This window comes from Ostrea edulis, chromosome 7, assembly GCF_947568905.1.
Source record: "Ostrea edulis chromosome 7, xbOstEdul1.1, whole genome shotgun sequence".
In the NCBI taxonomy this organism is placed as follows: Eukaryota; Metazoa; Mollusca; class Bivalvia; order Ostreida; family Ostreidae; genus Ostrea; species Ostrea edulis.
In genome coordinates this window covers 62,883,951-62,901,570 of record NC_079170.1, presented here as the reverse complement: position 1 = coordinate 62,901,570, position 17,620 = coordinate 62,883,951, and the positions used below count along the sequence as shown (strand labels likewise).

Here is a 17,620-nt window from a genome sequence, read left to right as displayed (position 1 = left end):
TATAGCAATGAATTATCGCCATGCGTGGGGAACCTCTTTCCACTCTTCTATAAGTCTTTAAATGTTTCCAGTGTAAGTGATGATTTTATAAGCAAATGATATGCCAAATAAAACTTTTTAAATCATTATTTTGGTGTAAATTCTGCATTCGTCCACTTCTAGCAACATCGTAATATACATGTAATGTTTTAAAAATCAGATTTACATTTGTATGTGTTTACTTGTTCAACTGGAGGTTGAAAACAATTTCAGATATTTTACAGGATGTAAAGGCGTTTTAAATAAAATGTTAATTTTTGGGAATGTTGCATTTTGACCAAGTTGAAAATTTCCTATCTGGTAATGAAATCGTGATTGTCACGCCCAAACATAATAGATAGGTATCACCGAACCTCCAAGACATCATCCTAAAACTGTCCATAATGCGTCAATACAAAAATTACATCAAAAATGCAAAATAGTCCGAATCATATCCCCTGTGAATAATTAAGATTAAATAATATCAAGACAGGTAAACAACAAAGATCGGTGCGAAAATCGAAAAAAGTCACACCTGAGCAAATTGAGAAAGAAGTCAAGCGTGCGATATGACCGTTAGCTGTCAACTCAGACACATATAAAACATCCGCGACTTGCTTCTTGATTAATATATCTACCTAATCTGCGAGGTTGAACATTGCCAAATCTAGTCTGTCTTATTCTTATAGAAGCATTCCTCTTACATTGGCTAAGAATTTGGATCGCTGCACAACATAAAAGGTAAGATTTGATTTAAAGGTTTGTTTTCCTTGAAACCGATTCGTTCTAAATGGGCTTTGAGGTTATGTATTTGAATGCGTTAAATCTTAAAAATTTTGGATTTTTGGTTGCATTGTTTTATGCAAGAGACAATCTCCAAGATAAACATACACCAAAAATGTTATGCAATGTATTATTATTGTAGTCAAACAGAAACTTTTTCAAATATATAACTATGAGACATATACTGTCTCAGTACCAAAGGGATTTTATTCTTATTTCCATTATTATTATCAATATTATTATTTTACAGAAAATGCAATTAAAATTGCTAAACATATTCCTGTGTCAGTTATGCATATGGCTTGGTGACTCGGCGCCGTCATTGTCCAAGCTGGAAGGTGTTATATCAGCCGATGAATCGGTCCAGTCTCTCACCAACAGCATCGGAAACAGCATCTACACTAGTGTGGGAAGCGCCTCTCCATCCGTGCACACTACCGGGAACAACCTCGTGGTTAAAACAAAAGGAGGACAATCAGATGTAACACGTGTTTCCGGTACAGGCAGTGAGGACTTTGCTGTTACTAATACCATCACTTCTAAGGATACCGGCAAAAATTCCTTTGACCAAACAAGTCCATCTTTTAACGAAATACAACCAACTTCTAAGGCAATGAAAACTATAAGCAAGAAATCAATCAAGTCAAAGAAATCTGGAAAAGGAAAATTTCTAAAATCAGAAAATAACCAGGTAGCGGCTTCAGACAACACGCTCCAGGAGAAGTACACGACCACACCAATGTCTCCCGTGCTGGTGTCTACACAGGATCCATTTTCTGACGGTTTTGATTTTTTCACAACTACAACGGAAATGTCCGTAGTCACTGACCTACAGTTTTTTTCCTCTTCACCGGACCCGGTAGGATCAGAGGGAAATGGCCCACCAACAACCACATTCACTCGTAAGTTATTTTCTAAGTATTTTCTATTGACAAGGTGACCATCCTTTGATCGTTGTAGATTATAAATAATGTCACCGTACTAAAATCATGGTTGTTTCTTATTACAGCGTGTTCAGCTAACATTCGGGCGAATCCTGTAAACAGAAACGAGTATCATTATCTGACTGGAGCTTTCTCCGGATACTACATAAAATGTCCAGCTGGTCTTCACTTCCGGGAGGATAGGTGTCGTTGTGACTGGCCTGTGATGGAAGCTGTTGAAAATTGCTCCTGTTGCAAATCTGGTGTGATGAAACATGAGAAACACAAAAACATGTTCAAACGTTTGATAAATGGCGTTTGGGTGGACGATTCATGTGTGTCGCAGTCAATGGTTTGGGATGATAAAGAGTGCAAATGTGTTTGGGATGCAAACAAACCCATGAAGGATATTTTAACCGTTAATAAACCATCCAAAAGCTTTCTTCGATGTGAGTATTGCTTTCTTGCTTTCTGTTTCGATTACGCATTTTTCTGTTTGAATTTCTTTGTACGTTGAAATGAAGACAAAAATTGTCTTTAAATAATTTTGTGTATCCTCTTTTTATTCTAATTCTATGAAATTTATCGCAAATAGAATAGTCCAAATCTCCACGTAAAAAACGAATGGATCTAGCTATAAATAGAAGTATTGCCGAGTGATACACGTTTCTTAAGAGATGTATATATTGGTTTACAGAATTGGCTGTTAACCTAACCAAACGGGAAATTAAGGTCAATTTCAAAACTCTATACTTGATTGTTCAAATTCATTATCATTCACGTATTAGATTGTAAATCAGTTTAAGTTGTCAATACAATTCTTCTCGAAGAGACATTCGCTATTTTTGTAAGTAAATGTATGCACCGTTTTGCGATCTGACAGGTGCGGTCAGCATTTGCACCAATAGATTGACACTTGTGTCATTTATTTCAATATTTTATATTCAAAAGTAGGTTAAGATTCTAACTAGACTCTTCATCCAATGCATTGTGACTTACCACTGTTGAATGTATTCTTATACTTCACTGACCTGTTTTAAATGTATTGTTAACCTAAAGTTTTATTCTTTCTTCTCAGATAACGAACGATGTGTTACTCTTTTGAACATGACCCTTGATAAAGAATTGAAAGATGAAGACGGGAAACATATATCTGGCAGGAAAATCCACAGCAGGCGATTTAAGTACACCAAGGGGGCTGTGAACAAGGCCATGCTGTTTGTGTACACCCCGTTTGAACTACAGTCATTTAAAGGAAATAGTTTGGAAAGGAATATTTATATAAGTTTCAACTTTAAACCAGTCATTCAGAATAAAAAGAAAGTCACTCTGTTTTCGAACGGTTGTGAATCACATGCAGCGAGAGAAGAGCTACACCCACCCTCCATTGAAATCAATTTCTTTCCACACAATGAGACCATGCAGTTTACATTCAGGACGGAATCAAAATCATTGGATATCTATAGAAAGCCGATGAGGGTAGGTGATACCGTGTATATTCAAATTGTTTATAAAACAGCAGTTTTTGTACTTTTGATAACATTGAACGCTTTATTCGTGCCGCACAAAGGATTGTCGTAAACAATACTCTGTGTTAAATCTATTTGCCATAATACCAATATATCTTATTGAAATTTTTACTGTCAAGCTTAACACTGATAATAATGATATCATCTTATCTCCTTGCAGGACCCCTATGATTGGTATAGAGTAAGAATGTATCTACAAGATAAAGTGCTGACAATTATCGTCAACAACGAGGTTCTTTACCAGTCAAATGGATTAAATGGTATGTTGTTATGCTGTCATTTCATAGCGTACAGTCTCCGTTGTTTCTGTTACTATGTTGGAATAGATGTACTGCTTTTTGTGGGGTTTTACAAGTTTAGTTTTATCATTTTGCAGGTAAAATCATAACCACAAACTGTAACTTAATAGTCGGAGGATCCCCATTTACCAATGACCAGAAATATATGGGATACATGGATGAGGTATGAGAATTAATTAATTGATTAATTTCATTATCCTGATGACACATGATGTCACTTTCATTCTGCTTCTTAACACAATTGAATGTGTTTGTTACTTCGAAGTGTATTACGACGCCTTGTGTTCAGTGTTTATAAAAATATTTTCTTCTTCCAGATATTGATAGTGAAGCAATGTCCATATGCCAAAATAAACAACCTGGGACCGCAGACTGGCTGAGTGACTACCTGGACAACGAGAACGATATCAAGCTCCCATTTGATACCATTTTGCTGTGGTTGTCACAGAATTTCATACCTCTGGCTTTTAATGAGAGGTTTTTCAATTGCCAAGTTCTGTCTCTTTTTCATATTTCTGGTGACCGGATCAGAAATACGTTTATAAGCAACCATCGCTTTCTGGTTTGCGTGCATTTACTGTACCAGGGCCCAATTCTGCAGAAATTTGAAATGATTTCAAACCTGAAGTGCAAATGTAGCCACTATGCAGTGAGGAATTTGTGACATTTAAGAAATCCATATAACTTTTGTAAATAATTTGTAAATTAATCTAATATATGTCATCATATCTGAATGTTTTAATATTTGCATACATTTGCACTGTGATAGTCGCTTAATTATTCATTGTTTAACGTGTTATATAATACTTGAATTTTTAGTATATTTCTCTCCAGTAGAAAAACTTCAATCTCTGCGAGCTGATGGCCATTGCTATAAATCAAAAATGCCATATGTTTTTATCTGACAAAACCTCAACCAGAACACGATATCATTAGAATAAAAGGTTAATATATTAAGACATTATTGGCAACCTATGATCAATTAATTTTCTTTTCTCTAATTGTTATGATTGATTACCCATAGAGTAACATACACAATCGGTCAATATTCCCAAAATGTCTGATTTTCAAGAATGGCCTTTGGTGTATTGTGACATGTACTCAATATTGAAGCCACTGCAATCTTTGACACTCTGCTATACAACATACCAAATCCATTTTTATTTTTCATGTCTCAATCATGTATGTTTGTCAGTTGAGAAAATATATTTAGACAAGGCGTTTTTCTATTCCCTTGACCCTTTATAAAGAACAGATTTCTACTTTGTGTCTTTGTGACATATTTGTATAGTGATTTACATTCTGAGCCTTGACAGGCCACAACATGTACGGTATTAAAGCTGTTCTATATTTGTCAACAAGTTAATGTATCTGGAGATTTTGTATATAAGACAGAGAGAGGGAGAGAGTAGTCATTAGAATAGCACAGATTTTCATAACACGTTATACATGTTTAAATCATCCTTATTCAATTATAAAACATTGTTTGTGACATAGGCACTGTTCTGTACATAAACGCCATGGAGCCATGTGTAAATTAATGTCCATGAATGTTGAAGTGCCATGTAGTACTATGTGCAGTATTGGTTTTAGCAAACTATCAACTTACAGCGTCTGTCATGCTCGTCCAAGTTCTATCATGTGTAAATATAGTTCATACACACTTCTGTGATACACTTAGATAACATAGCAAATAAATTGATTGTTCCAAGTATTTTATATTCGTCTTTGTGTATTAAGATTGATAACGCATAGTCTTCGCCATATCGCCAAAGGAAGAACGCGTGGTGATTAATTGTCCTTAATCTATCTGTTATTGGGTCAAATGTTGTCTGACTTGTTTCATATCAATAGTTAGGCCGCTCTGGGCTCACTGATTTTAATTACGAATTAATCCATTTATACCTGATCAAGATGTAGAGCTCACGGCGGGTGTGACCGGTCGACAGGGGATACTTACTGCTCTTAGGCACCTGATCCCACCTCCGGTGTGTCCAGGGGTCCGTGTTTGACCAACTATGTATTTCATATTCCTTATACGAGTTATAACATTGATCACCGTTTCTTATCTTCACCTTTTCATTGGCTTCTGAATAAAAGTGTGAAGGTGATGTATTTGAAGAATAAATTATTGGAATAGGTTATCATTTATCTACTGTAAAGAAAACGATCATCTATAGCAAGGGAAAAAATTATAAAGTACTGTATGTGCAGTTATTTCAGAATTGGCACCATCGTATCTGATGTCTTATTTGGTGTAATCGTGATTCAGTTATTTCAGAATTGGCACCATCGTATCTGATGTCTTATTTTGTGTAATCGTGATTCAATACTTTTCCTGTATTTGATAATGGATAAATAGAAGTATTTATATTTTTGCTTCATCGGCAAAATTTCTATATTATAAATTTCGTTAGATATACATAGCGTATTTTGTATGGAATTTGCAAATATCAAATATTCTAAGAAGTACGTAATTTTCGTGCAGGTTTCATAAAACATCAACATCGGTTAGTTGTACGGCGCAAAACACTCGGAATTGTAAAAGTTTGCACTGCAAATTACGTGCGATGGAATATACATTCAATATTGGAAGGACTTAATCAACAGGAAGGACTTAATCAATTGGGGTCTTAATCAATTGGACGGACTAAATCGTTGAAAAGTATAATAATTATGGTAAGATTATTGATAATCTAAAATACATAATACAATAACACTCTAGAAGTTATATTCAGCGTTCAGAATCGTAGATATTTTGAAGAATATCAACAATGAAGCATATCATCATCAAAGGTATCGTGATACTCATTATGAGAGAAACATTGTAAGTTCTAGTATATTCATGAAACTGAGGTTAACAAGTACACGCAAGTCATTTATAAGCATAGATAGCAACACACCCTACATTCGAGACATTCTATATCCATCTCTAGTTTTTTGTGTTCAATGATTACATGGACATCATGGTAAAGGTGTAAAGGTGCGGATTTAAGGTAAATAAGGTGTTCTATTTTGAAAGTACATTACCAACCATTATATTCACGAAAGTTTTTGCTATATTTAGTGTTTTAAACATTTTTACCTGTTTTATTGGCTGGGCTACTGTGCGTCACAAGACTAGACAGCCTGATTTAAACTGCAACTATCAACCTGTACATTGTAAGTATTAGTAAATGTGATTTAATCCCAGCCAAATGTTATGTAACATTATGTAATATGCCATTTTAGTTTCTACTTATTTGTTAGTTTTATTAAATGACAAATTCACACAATGGTTTTCTTTCTTAATTCTTTCATATGGAATGTACATCAAAACCATGCTGCGGATTACAGAAATGAGTTCTTGTTTCCATTTTTGGGACAAATTTGTGGATATAATTATCGTAGATATAAATATAGTTTTGTGGCTCTTGAACGTGACTGGGCTTTTTTCAATCATTGAATCCGACTAGAGAGAAGAAGACTGCCTCCTCATACTTGTTTACAGTTTAGATGTTGTTCAGCGCACATCTTTTGTGACTCTCATACACAAAATATCACAAACATGAAGAGGTAAAGGATGACATGATGAAAGTTTATTTCCAGATATTCATTAAATTCCAAAGACGTGCATAATGAGGTGATTTTTATGAACCGTTATTCAGTAAATTCTCATGTAGAAAATGTTTACATCAAATGTGAATCATTTTAATCTAGTTGATATTCGCTGCACAGATATATGACACATCCAACTTAGAAGACATTTTTACATCATAAATTGCAAAAACTAATTGAACAGGTTGATAAAAGTCTTGTACTACCGATGAATCGGAGCCATCGATTAAAGCAATTTGTCAAATGTTTCCTTTACAGTCATATGTAACGAACATGTAAAGAATAAAGACATAATTAAATGATTCAGGCATATTTCTCAAGCTTTTGTGACTGGGCATTGAACAAATATCTACATTTTTCACTGTCATAATGAGCATGCTATGATATCGATTTCCGCTATGTACGAACGTGTGCAGAGTAACAAATAATTTATGATATGTATGAAAATATTCTTTTTCAAAATACAGGTGGTTTCCAAATCAAGGTTTATGTGGATATCAAATTCAGAAATCAATGACAGCGTACTCTCGTAATTAATGCATAGTCTGCCTTGAAAATGCAACACGTTGATGAATTGTTATCGAGAATGGTCAATGAATGCGTATCTTCATCTCATGCTGTTGCATCAGGATGATTATTTATCAGGTAAAATCTATCATATTAAATACGTATATGTTGTACAATGTTGCCGTATTGGAGACCACCCCAGGTGTTCCCAATCCTTGAATTAGACATACATTAATATGATTTATAAAACAAATCAATGACTTGTATACAACAAATGAATATAGTTGATATTTGCTGCATTGCGTTTCCCTCGTTCTATTGATCCAGTCAATGCGATTCAGTATATCACATTCTGCATATATCTCAACTCTTAACAAAATATCAACCCTATATCTATGTACACGTGTAAATGTATTTTGTATTATTTTCCATTCATAGCTAGTAAGCTGTTTCAATTTTGGTATTATGAAAACTGACTCAAAATACTATTATTTCACTCTGTACAGAATATTGCGAATTTGGATCAAATTTGAAAATATTCCGATTTCTCATTTCATATCAATAGACACGTGACCACAGGATAATTTCCTGGATATAATTAGGATCACGTGACCACAGGATCATTTCCTGGATTTAAATGGGAGGTTTCCCTATGTTTTACTTCGTTTCCGCTTTTTTCGCTGTGGAGCTGTTGAATTCCTGACAAGATAGTCTGTGAACACACCGTCAATAAGCCGGCGACCGTTCTTCTGCACCATCCAACACGACACGTATGAATTCGTTGCTAAATTTACCCTTCTGCCCAGTAAAGCTGAGACTCGGCGCATGCGCTTTGTGTTTCCCTCTACTTTAAGTTTGCCTCTTGTTTTACCATTCTTCGACCTTTTCTTCTTTTCTAAAGATATTCGTCTGTAGATGAATTGACCTAAAAATAGAAACAGTTAATATTGTGAAAAGGTGAAGACAATCAACTTCTACAAGGAATACAAAATAGAGACCCCTGGCAATACCAGAGGTAGGATTAAGTATCTAGGAGGAGTAGATATCCATTGTCGACCGTTCACACCTGCGTATCTTGATCAGGTAAACGGAGTAATCAGTAATCAGAATCAGTGTGCCAAGAACGGCCTAACAATTGGTATCAAACACCCAATGACAGGTCGTATTGGCAAACTAGATCGTTATATCGACCATATTTTTTCTGATTTACGAAATACTGACTTTAAACGAAACTGATGAATGCCCTGTGATATCACCTTGTGTAACGTTACGTCCAATATGTGCCTGCAGAAACACGTGACATACATACCCCAGTATAACGCATCAATTTGGAGTCTCGAAGGCCGTGAACGTGCAGATTTGACAAGGTACAAATCATTACCGATCAGGATCATCATCATTTTAAGGATGAAATCTTCTCATATACATTGTATGCATTGGGACGTTACATTTTCTATCCAACTATTATACACGTACATTCTTTTGGCATACACAAAAGTAGGTTAATTTCAGGGCCGTAAATTACATGGAGGCGGAGGAGGTAGCTGCCTCCTCCAACTTTTGAGCCAAAAAAAATTAAAATTTAAAGTTCATTAGAATTTATATTGTTTCCAATAACTAAGAACATGATACCTCCCTTAATAAGCATTCCAAATCTTTCTTTTAGAATGAGTTAGTCAAGTAACATCTTAGAAGGCCCTAGAATCAAGGATTTTGCACGAAACGTGTTCAGTGTGCACAAAATGTGCTCAGCGTCTGGGGGCCTGGGCGGCCCCCAAACCCCCGCCTAATTTCCTGCCTCCTCCAAATTGAAGGTTAATTTACGGCCCTGAATTTACAGCATAATCATTATATATGAACATATTTGCATATTCACTTGTTCGCAGAGCAGAACTAATGAACACCAGCAAACTCAATAAGATATATAATTCCGTTGGGATCCAGGTTAGAATAGGTCCTCAGTACCTCTTGCTTGTCGTAAGAGGCAACTAATGGGGCGGTCCATTGGATGAGACTGCAAAAACCGAGGTCCCGTGTCACGATAAAGATCCCTGATCCCTGCTCAAAGACCGTAAGCGCCGAGTATAGGCCTAAAATTTGCAACCCTTCACTAGCAATGATGACGTCTCCATATGAGTGAAAAATTCTCGAGAGGGACTTTAAACAATATCCAATCAATTAATCAATCAGCTATATAGGGTAAACAGAATTTCCTCTGATAATTGAAGATTTTTTTATTCTTTAATCGTTATTTCTGTCATATTCCTGCTTCCTAGATTGGAAATTTTTAATAACACAAGCGTAAAAGATACATAATGACATTTAGAAATTCATTTCAAAATTAAGGATTATCTCCCTCACGCATAGCTCTTATCCTTGAACGAATTTGACTCCACTTTTTTGGCACACTGTTTTTGCCTATAATAGCTCTAAAACATCATTGTTATTTCGGATTTCAAACATTTCGGTTGAGCATCACTGAAGAGACGTAATTTGTGGAAATGTGCATCTGGTGCATCAAAATTGGTACCGTATAAGTTTTACATTAGATAAAGTGGGGTACCGGATCAATGACTCTCTCGTTTTTTCCTTAGGAAAGGATTAGATGTAGGACATTTAGAGTATTCCTCAGGGCAGGAAGTTCAGGATATACCATTTCACTACACCCTGTTACTTTTTTTTTACTTTTGTAAGTTACGACTTATGCCCATAGTTTATAGTTCAAAGATCTTTTCTTGCTTTGAGTTTGTTCTACTGTAAAACGACAGCCACTGCTTTAAAATTTTACAAATGAGGGAATAAACTTAAAGTGATATTTTACTACACTGTTAATTCAACAAAAAAATAGTGCCTTATAATTCAAAGTCACCAGAACCTATTTTAGCTTCACTGAAAAATTTGGCGATAGGTACCGACCCTTTTTTGTCAACAGACCCCCCCCCCCAAAAAAAACACCAAACAAACCAAACACCCAAAAAATAATGCTAGCTAGGTATGGATTCCCACAAACGCAAGATGCAGTCTAGCATGATCTATCCTCAAAAATACATGTATAACTTGGTTTTGCAAATTTTCTATCATGGTAATATGCTTTTAATATACTTAAAACCGTGAGACATATTGGTGAATAGGGTTTAACCTTTAGTCATATAACATTGTCTGGTATAAGGCAATATTTAACACCTTTTCAGATTACTAATTGGTTATACTTTGGGAATTGTATATTGTCAAAATAACGAGGGCACCGTCGAATATACATGTAGATAGAATGAATAAGTCTTTATACGTATCTTCAAAGGATGATTGTTTCTGATTAATCACATTCTATATCGAATTAGTATACATAGGTCCTGAATATAAATATTACTGTGTAATTTGATTGACCTAATTACACCATTTTTAATGACATACGTAACAATTTCACTGGGGGGATTCCACAACTCTGGTTATTTTGATAAAACGAAAATCTCATACTTTTCCAACTTAGATAAACACTGAACACAAAGAGTGACTTATCTATATACGTGTACCTAGCAATCCATGGGTATACCAAGAAAATCCCCTGTCATCGACAATGTAGAAACCGAGGAAATGAATCTGCCCCATATTCAACTGCTTCATTGTTCTCATGTGACGAACAATCAACAGAGTGATCTTGTGAGGAAACATTATAGCTATCATTTTCCCTGTTCCGTCTGTGACCAGCTTGGTTTTGTGAACAGTGATGGTCTGTGCTGGCTGCCATTTGTAAATGTGTCCATTTACTTTCCAACGACTTGGAGATACATTTATAACGGAACGGTCTCCAGAAATTGATATTTCTCCAAAGTAGGTTTTAACCGCTGATGCCCTTTTTTGAGTTCCGTTTTGATGGTTGGTGATGGTTGAATTCTTATCTGTGCCATGTCCCGTTACAGCAACTTCAGCATTTACAATAATCCCTAAAATATTAGAAAATATTTTTTTTAAAAATCAGTATCTATGGTAAAAACCATGAAGAATATATACATATATATACATCCTGAATAATTCCTTTGACATTTCTATTGGTTATGGTTTTTAATACCCCATTTAGGGCATGCTAATAAAACAATATAATGCATAAATTTGGTGAGTATCTTTTTCTATAATTGCACAAAATTCATTTTTGTTCAGAAATATTGTTGCATTGAGAAGATTTATTCAGTGTGCATGCGTAATTTTAATTATCTCATGATGAATTAAAACCAAAACGCTGTGAATTTTTCATAACAACTTGAATAACACAGATTTATGCATAACATATCGGCTTGCAAATATTAATTTTAGAACACAGTAATGTAAAATATCTACGCTTAGTCACTAAAAAGTGTGAGGGTTGTTCATTAGAATACAAAATTCATATACCACTGGTTCAGGTTGCGTGTAATACTAGTATATCATGACGCGTACCAGGATGAACTGTCGATAAATATTCGTCATTGATTGAAATAACAGGAATGTTGTACTAATAAAAATATCTGTGAGTGTATGAATGAAATGCTTGAATGAAAGTTTTGGCTTTATTTGTGTCATTGATTGAATGTGTTAAAATATTTAAATAGATTCTATCAAATCAAATACAGTTGGGTTATTTTAAGATATTCCTCAAACTATGAAAGTCATGAAATGCTGAACGAGGTCTACATGGTGGTTCATGGAAATCTAGAGACGTTTAAATTTGCAACTGCAATCTGAAAACCATGACGTACAACACGAGGCCGACTGGTCACATCACTCACTTAACCATCTCCACTTTTCTTCTTAATTGGAATAAAAAGTTTATAATCCTCATCGTAATTTCAATGATGTACTGGTCAAACTTTAATAAACACTACACGTATATCGTAGCATACTGAATACCGATAAACGTTCGCACACCTTTGAATTACACCGTAGCCCCTTTCATACCTAAACTTCATTCTACATTAAAAAAGGCTATTCAGTTAACCTGACGTCACAATAAGTTGTTATTTTCACTAGTGAAAATATAAAATACCATTTTATTTTTATTCAATGGATAAATCATTGCATTTCACTGTTGAAAATGTAATAAATCAGTTTTAATTAATTTCGAATTTATTTCATGGCATGTGTTAGATGTATATATTCACAATCTAAACTGTTGCTAAGGAATATTTGTGTGGTAACTAAGGAAATATGAGCATTCAACACTTTAAAAAAAATGTACAAATGTTAAATTTTGTTCAAATACAAGGTGATGGAATTTGAAATTGATAAAATGTTATCATTCTAGTTTTAAAATTTGAACTTTCAGTTTTGCATTTGAAAAATTTATGGAAATGAACAATTTCATTGTTGATATGTTTAATGCGTTGCTAGGCAACCAATATTAAAGATATCAAAGTAAATCATATATTTTTTTATTCATACACAATGTGCACTACTACTGTAATAGGAATGAGTAAATTTGAAGAGGGGGCCATAAATGCCTCTTGTCCTATCTAGTCCTTTCGACGCTTACTAACAAATGCAAACGAATTTGTACTGATTAGCTGCTTTACACTGATCAAATTCTTCCTAAATTGAACTATGTTTTATTTAATCAAAAATTAAAATTGTTATCACGTTTCATTGGCAACAGATTTAGAATTTTGACTGTATTAAAGATATTTTTATATGGAAAAAAAACCCTGTTTAAATTAAATGAGAACTGACGGTGTATACTAAAAGGCTCGTGTATTGTAATTATCAAATCAGGTTCTCCTTAACGTAAAGTATTCCCCTAGTACGTGTACACACAGCTAACGTAACTAGCCATTAAACACAGCAGTATTCTGGTGTAATGAGCATGTCCAATATACGTATCTGAAGAAGTATTATGTCAAGTTTCAAGAGCAATCAAGTTGATTGAAAATCTTGATAGGAATTCTTATGCAATATCAAGCATGTGTACTTCATATCACACCAAATTTCTGAATTAAATATGACGTTTCAATAGCTACAATTTGAATATCATTTAGTGCAAGAACTTTGCACTCACGTAGGCGAAAAGCTTATCTATAAGGGAACGTGGAGAGAGTCTTATAGACAGTGTACTGATTGTTCATAAATTCATTGTACCTATTGAAAACGTTCATATTCCGTTTAACAAACGAATAAATCTCTAATTAAAATAAGCTGTAAACGATGCTAATCTTTAACGAGTATCATTAAATGTATAGTTTCTAAATATGTTGAATGTATTCGTATTTATTTCGTTAAATGAGACGCAGTATTCAACTAATGTAATACATGTAGATTAACACAAAAGAAAAAAAAAACCCATACAAATTGACATAAAAACCAAGAAAGCAAAAGAAGCATTTATCATTCTAAATTCATGTCTGAAATCTATTTCCTTATTTATTTGAATTTAAGGAATGGTGATCGATTAATCCTCATATTGATTATTTTATTGTTATACAACAGCGTTATGATCAAAAGTTACGTACCACAGACAGGAATTATTAATAAAATTGAATGTGAGTCATTCTATCAGCTTTTTAAGCAGAACGTTTCAAATATGTGCCAACTAAGTACAACACAATTATATCTGTCTGTACAAAGTCGTAATTAGATGTCACAGTATATGATTAAATCTAATTAAATTCTTAAATATTTATTTATGAGACAGAATTTCAGTGAAGATAATTTGTGTTATAGGCAATATAAAACATGTGCTTGTTCTTGAAAATTAACAATGAGTAGTGTTTGATCTAGATGTTATTTTGATAGTTTTCAATTACTGTCCATTTTGTACATTCTTTTGTGACGTTGCAACGTAACTACGTCACATATAATATACATGTATGTAATACCATTTTCCTACATTATATTGAAATTGCGTCAACTTTGCCAAAACAAGTATACTTTTCCTAAATAATTCTACTTATGAAACACTTTGAACTTCTTCAAGCATCCATGTACTTACTTGAAATTTCAATGTGCAAATAACAAATCTATAAAGATCATTAATCATAACACTGTGCAAAAAACCAAATTGGTCGATGTAAAGGAATTATAAAAGCCAACTATCATGAATCGCAGTAGAAACCTGGCAGATGCTGCTATACATGTATTAAAAAAAACTTTATCATGAAATCATAAAAGTGAAAATATAACATTGATCCATGTATATAAGAAAGTCCATGAATGTAAATTTCAATTTCCATAAATATTACAGAAGTTTATGAGAAAAATTAGCACTTTTAGAATGAACAAGGAGACCTCTACCAAAACTGCGAAAATCATGGTTCCAGGGTCGTTGGTTCAGGTGTTAAGGTAAGCTTTATGGTTCACATATTGATATTTGAATCATTTCAGCGTGTTCTATGTGCGACGTTTCTTCAGCGAATCAGTACATAATTGCTTTAGAGAATACAGTGTTTTCAGTACATACAGGACAACAAAAAACTCCGCGTAATGAATTTCAAACGATATTGTTAACAATTACCGCTTATATTACTGTTACCCTCATTCTCTTAGAATATGATTATAATGACGTAATGATACAAGATGTATTGTGATCAAATTATAATTGCAACAGGTTACAGTGGGTTGTGTACGAGTGGAATATATCTGATATCTCACAGGTTACCTTTGGTTGTGTATGAGTAGAATATATCTGATATCTCACAGGTTACATTGGGTTGTGTATGAGTGGAATATATCTGATATCTCACAGGTTACCTTAGGTTGTGTATGAGTGGAATATATCTGATATCTCACAGGTTACCTTAGGTTGTGTATGAGTGGAATATATCTGATATCTCACAGGTTACATTCGGTTGTGTATGGGTGGAATATATCCGATACATCACAGGTTACATTCGGTTGAATATGAGTAATACGTACCTGATATCTCATCTTTCACCAAGTTGTATACATCTCCCGAGTTCCCCATTACGTCAAAACAAACGGAATCCTTCAGCCCTTTCACTCGTACGATGAAATGAGGATCACTATCAACTATAACGAGAATGTCTAGTTTACTGATAGTAAGATATGTCTTTATAGTTGTCTAGTAACCTAATCGCATAGGAAATACACTTATTCAATGCCGAGTTTGCGTCAAAAGGTTTATGAAAACTCTCTTTTTTTTATCGTCAATGGTATTAATGTATCATACAAGTTTATAAATATCATCTTATGTATGTGGGTGAAGCTCAGGTGTAGGTGTTTCTATGCAAGAATAAGAATATACAAAATATATAGAACCAATAACTTTGACAATCTCATTCTCAGCTATTACAAAGCGAAACTAGCTGGTTCACCTAGCGCTTTAATTACGCAAGTGCACTACATAACGTCATAGGACAGCGCATGCTATCATATCAATTACACTATATCGATCTAGTACAATGGTACATTGTATGCGCGTGGTATGTTACAATTTCGACAACTCTTTCATGACATTATACATTATCATATCGGTGTTATTGCTGTGCAAATCCCGTGCAAGAGTGTTCGATCGTTCATTTAATGTTACGGATCGGTATGTGAACAGCGATAGCGATATTGGGTACAAAATTATCATTCTTTTTCTTTTTTACCCGAAATTGTTTCAAATAATATAGTGTATGCAAAAACGTGAAACATTTACGTTTCTGGTGCGCCTGCACCTTATCTATTTTGTTGGTATAGTTCGTTTCCTCAGCAGTATCTGACATAATAAACATTGTATCATGACGTCATAGTCAAAACTAAGCAGTATGTTTCATATGCAAAAAATATGTTCAAACCACGTTCAAGATAGTTTTATTGTACATATATGTTGGTATATACTGATTATCTCATTTGTATATGTAAACTTTTCTTTGCAGGTTTAATTAACTCACATGCATAGATTTTTAATACGATATTGCTACGTGTAAATTACGGCATGCATTGACTTGATATTACCGTAAGTAGGGGAATTTCCAGCTAAAGCTAAACCTTTGCTCCCCGTTAGAGCGCTTCCCCACACAGAATGGGGGCTATCATTTAGCCCATAGTCAGCTGAAAATATGCAGAGAACAACATTTTTAACATTTAGAAGCGTTAAATATACAATGAATGATTGTACACAGCTCTGAAGTCGTTCTAAATAATTTTCACGGTGTTGTTGCGTGTATGTTTTAGTTACATTATACTTTCTGCAGTTCTATTTTCACGCTTACAGCCCTCAGTGAAAATAGCGAACACTAAACTGTGGTGTAAATAAGACGTTATACAGAGTAGAAACTATATCGCTGTCTCAAACAGATTCACAAGTGAGGGAGATTGGACGATCAGGTGTAATGAATTGACAACAAGAACAGATTATCTTTTAATTCTCCGATGATAAAAGAAAACCTGGCCTTTAAACAACATGTATTTTTGCAAAATAGATAAATTAGATGACATATTCAAAGAATGGCATAATGACTGGCGTCTCGCTACCACATTCTATTCCCTAAGCCACTAGGACATTAACATAAAAACGGTCATATCTCGCACCATTCTAAATAAATTTTATTTACATAGAGTATCTCTTACGAAGAAACGATTATACTTTTAATTTTAACGCCTTACACCAGTAGGACCAAGTAATAAATTATTTGAGTAATTACTTATCTCCTTTGACCACGTTCCACGACAGTTAGGAATGTATGGTGTTTAAATGCAGAGCTATATTCAGGCTTCAGACACCACTTGCTATGACTATTTCCATATTGAATTGAGATCCACGTACATTGTATTATTTCATTTAAGTTAAGATTTGTTTGTTTATGTTGTATTGTCTACATTATCGAATAACGCAGAAAAAAGGAGCACCAACATTATACATGTAAGATAAAAAACAAGAGGTCCATGGGCCACATCGTTCACCTGAGTCACCTTGGTCCATATCAGAAGACTTTCCATATATATTTGCATGTAAAACCGTAGTCCCTATTATGGTCCCAACATACCCCTGGAGGCC

At 34.2% G+C, this 17,620-nt stretch overlaps 2 protein-coding genes across 3 annotated transcripts in view; one reads left to right on the top strand and one right to left on the bottom strand.

Moving 5' to 3' along the window:
• Nucleotides 1-535: 535 nt before the first annotated feature.
• On the top strand, nucleotides 536-5,266 carry LOC130048369 (uncharacterized). Of its 2 annotated transcripts, XM_056145016.1 has the most exons (7): nucleotides 536-759; nucleotides 1,052-1,703; nucleotides 1,811-2,173; nucleotides 2,803-3,203; nucleotides 3,414-3,513; nucleotides 3,630-3,715; nucleotides 3,870-5,266. In XM_056145016.1, exons 2-7 carry the CDS (start codon nucleotides 1,055-1,057, stop codon nucleotides 3,930-3,932), a joined length of 1,662 nt encoding a protein of 553 aa, XP_056000991.1. In that variant the 5' UTR covers nucleotides 536-759; nucleotides 1,052-1,054; the 3' UTR covers nucleotides 3,933-5,266. The 2 variants fall into 2 exon arrangements, with proteins under 2 accessions (XP_056000991.1, XP_056000989.1); XM_056145014.1 differs by lacking the exon at nucleotides 536-759 and having other exon boundaries at nucleotides 816-1,703.
• Nucleotides 5,267-7,108: 1,842 nt separating this feature from the next.
• The window catches only part of LOC130048361 (inter-alpha-trypsin inhibitor heavy chain H3-like), a 51,193-nt gene continuing 40,681 nt past the window's right edge, over nucleotides 7,109-17,620 (bottom strand). The window contains exons 9-12 of the mRNA XM_056145002.1: nucleotides 16,579-16,674; nucleotides 15,532-15,645; nucleotides 11,187-11,597; nucleotides 7,109-8,581 (exon numbers count right to left, since the gene is read on the bottom strand). Of these exons, the coding sequence (XP_056000977.1) occupies nucleotides 8,307-8,581; nucleotides 11,187-11,597; nucleotides 15,532-15,645; nucleotides 16,579-16,674 (896 nt within the window). The 3' untranslated portion in view covers nucleotides 7,109-8,306. The remainder of the gene's footprint in view (nucleotides 8,582-11,186; nucleotides 11,598-15,531; nucleotides 15,646-16,578; nucleotides 16,675-17,620) is intronic.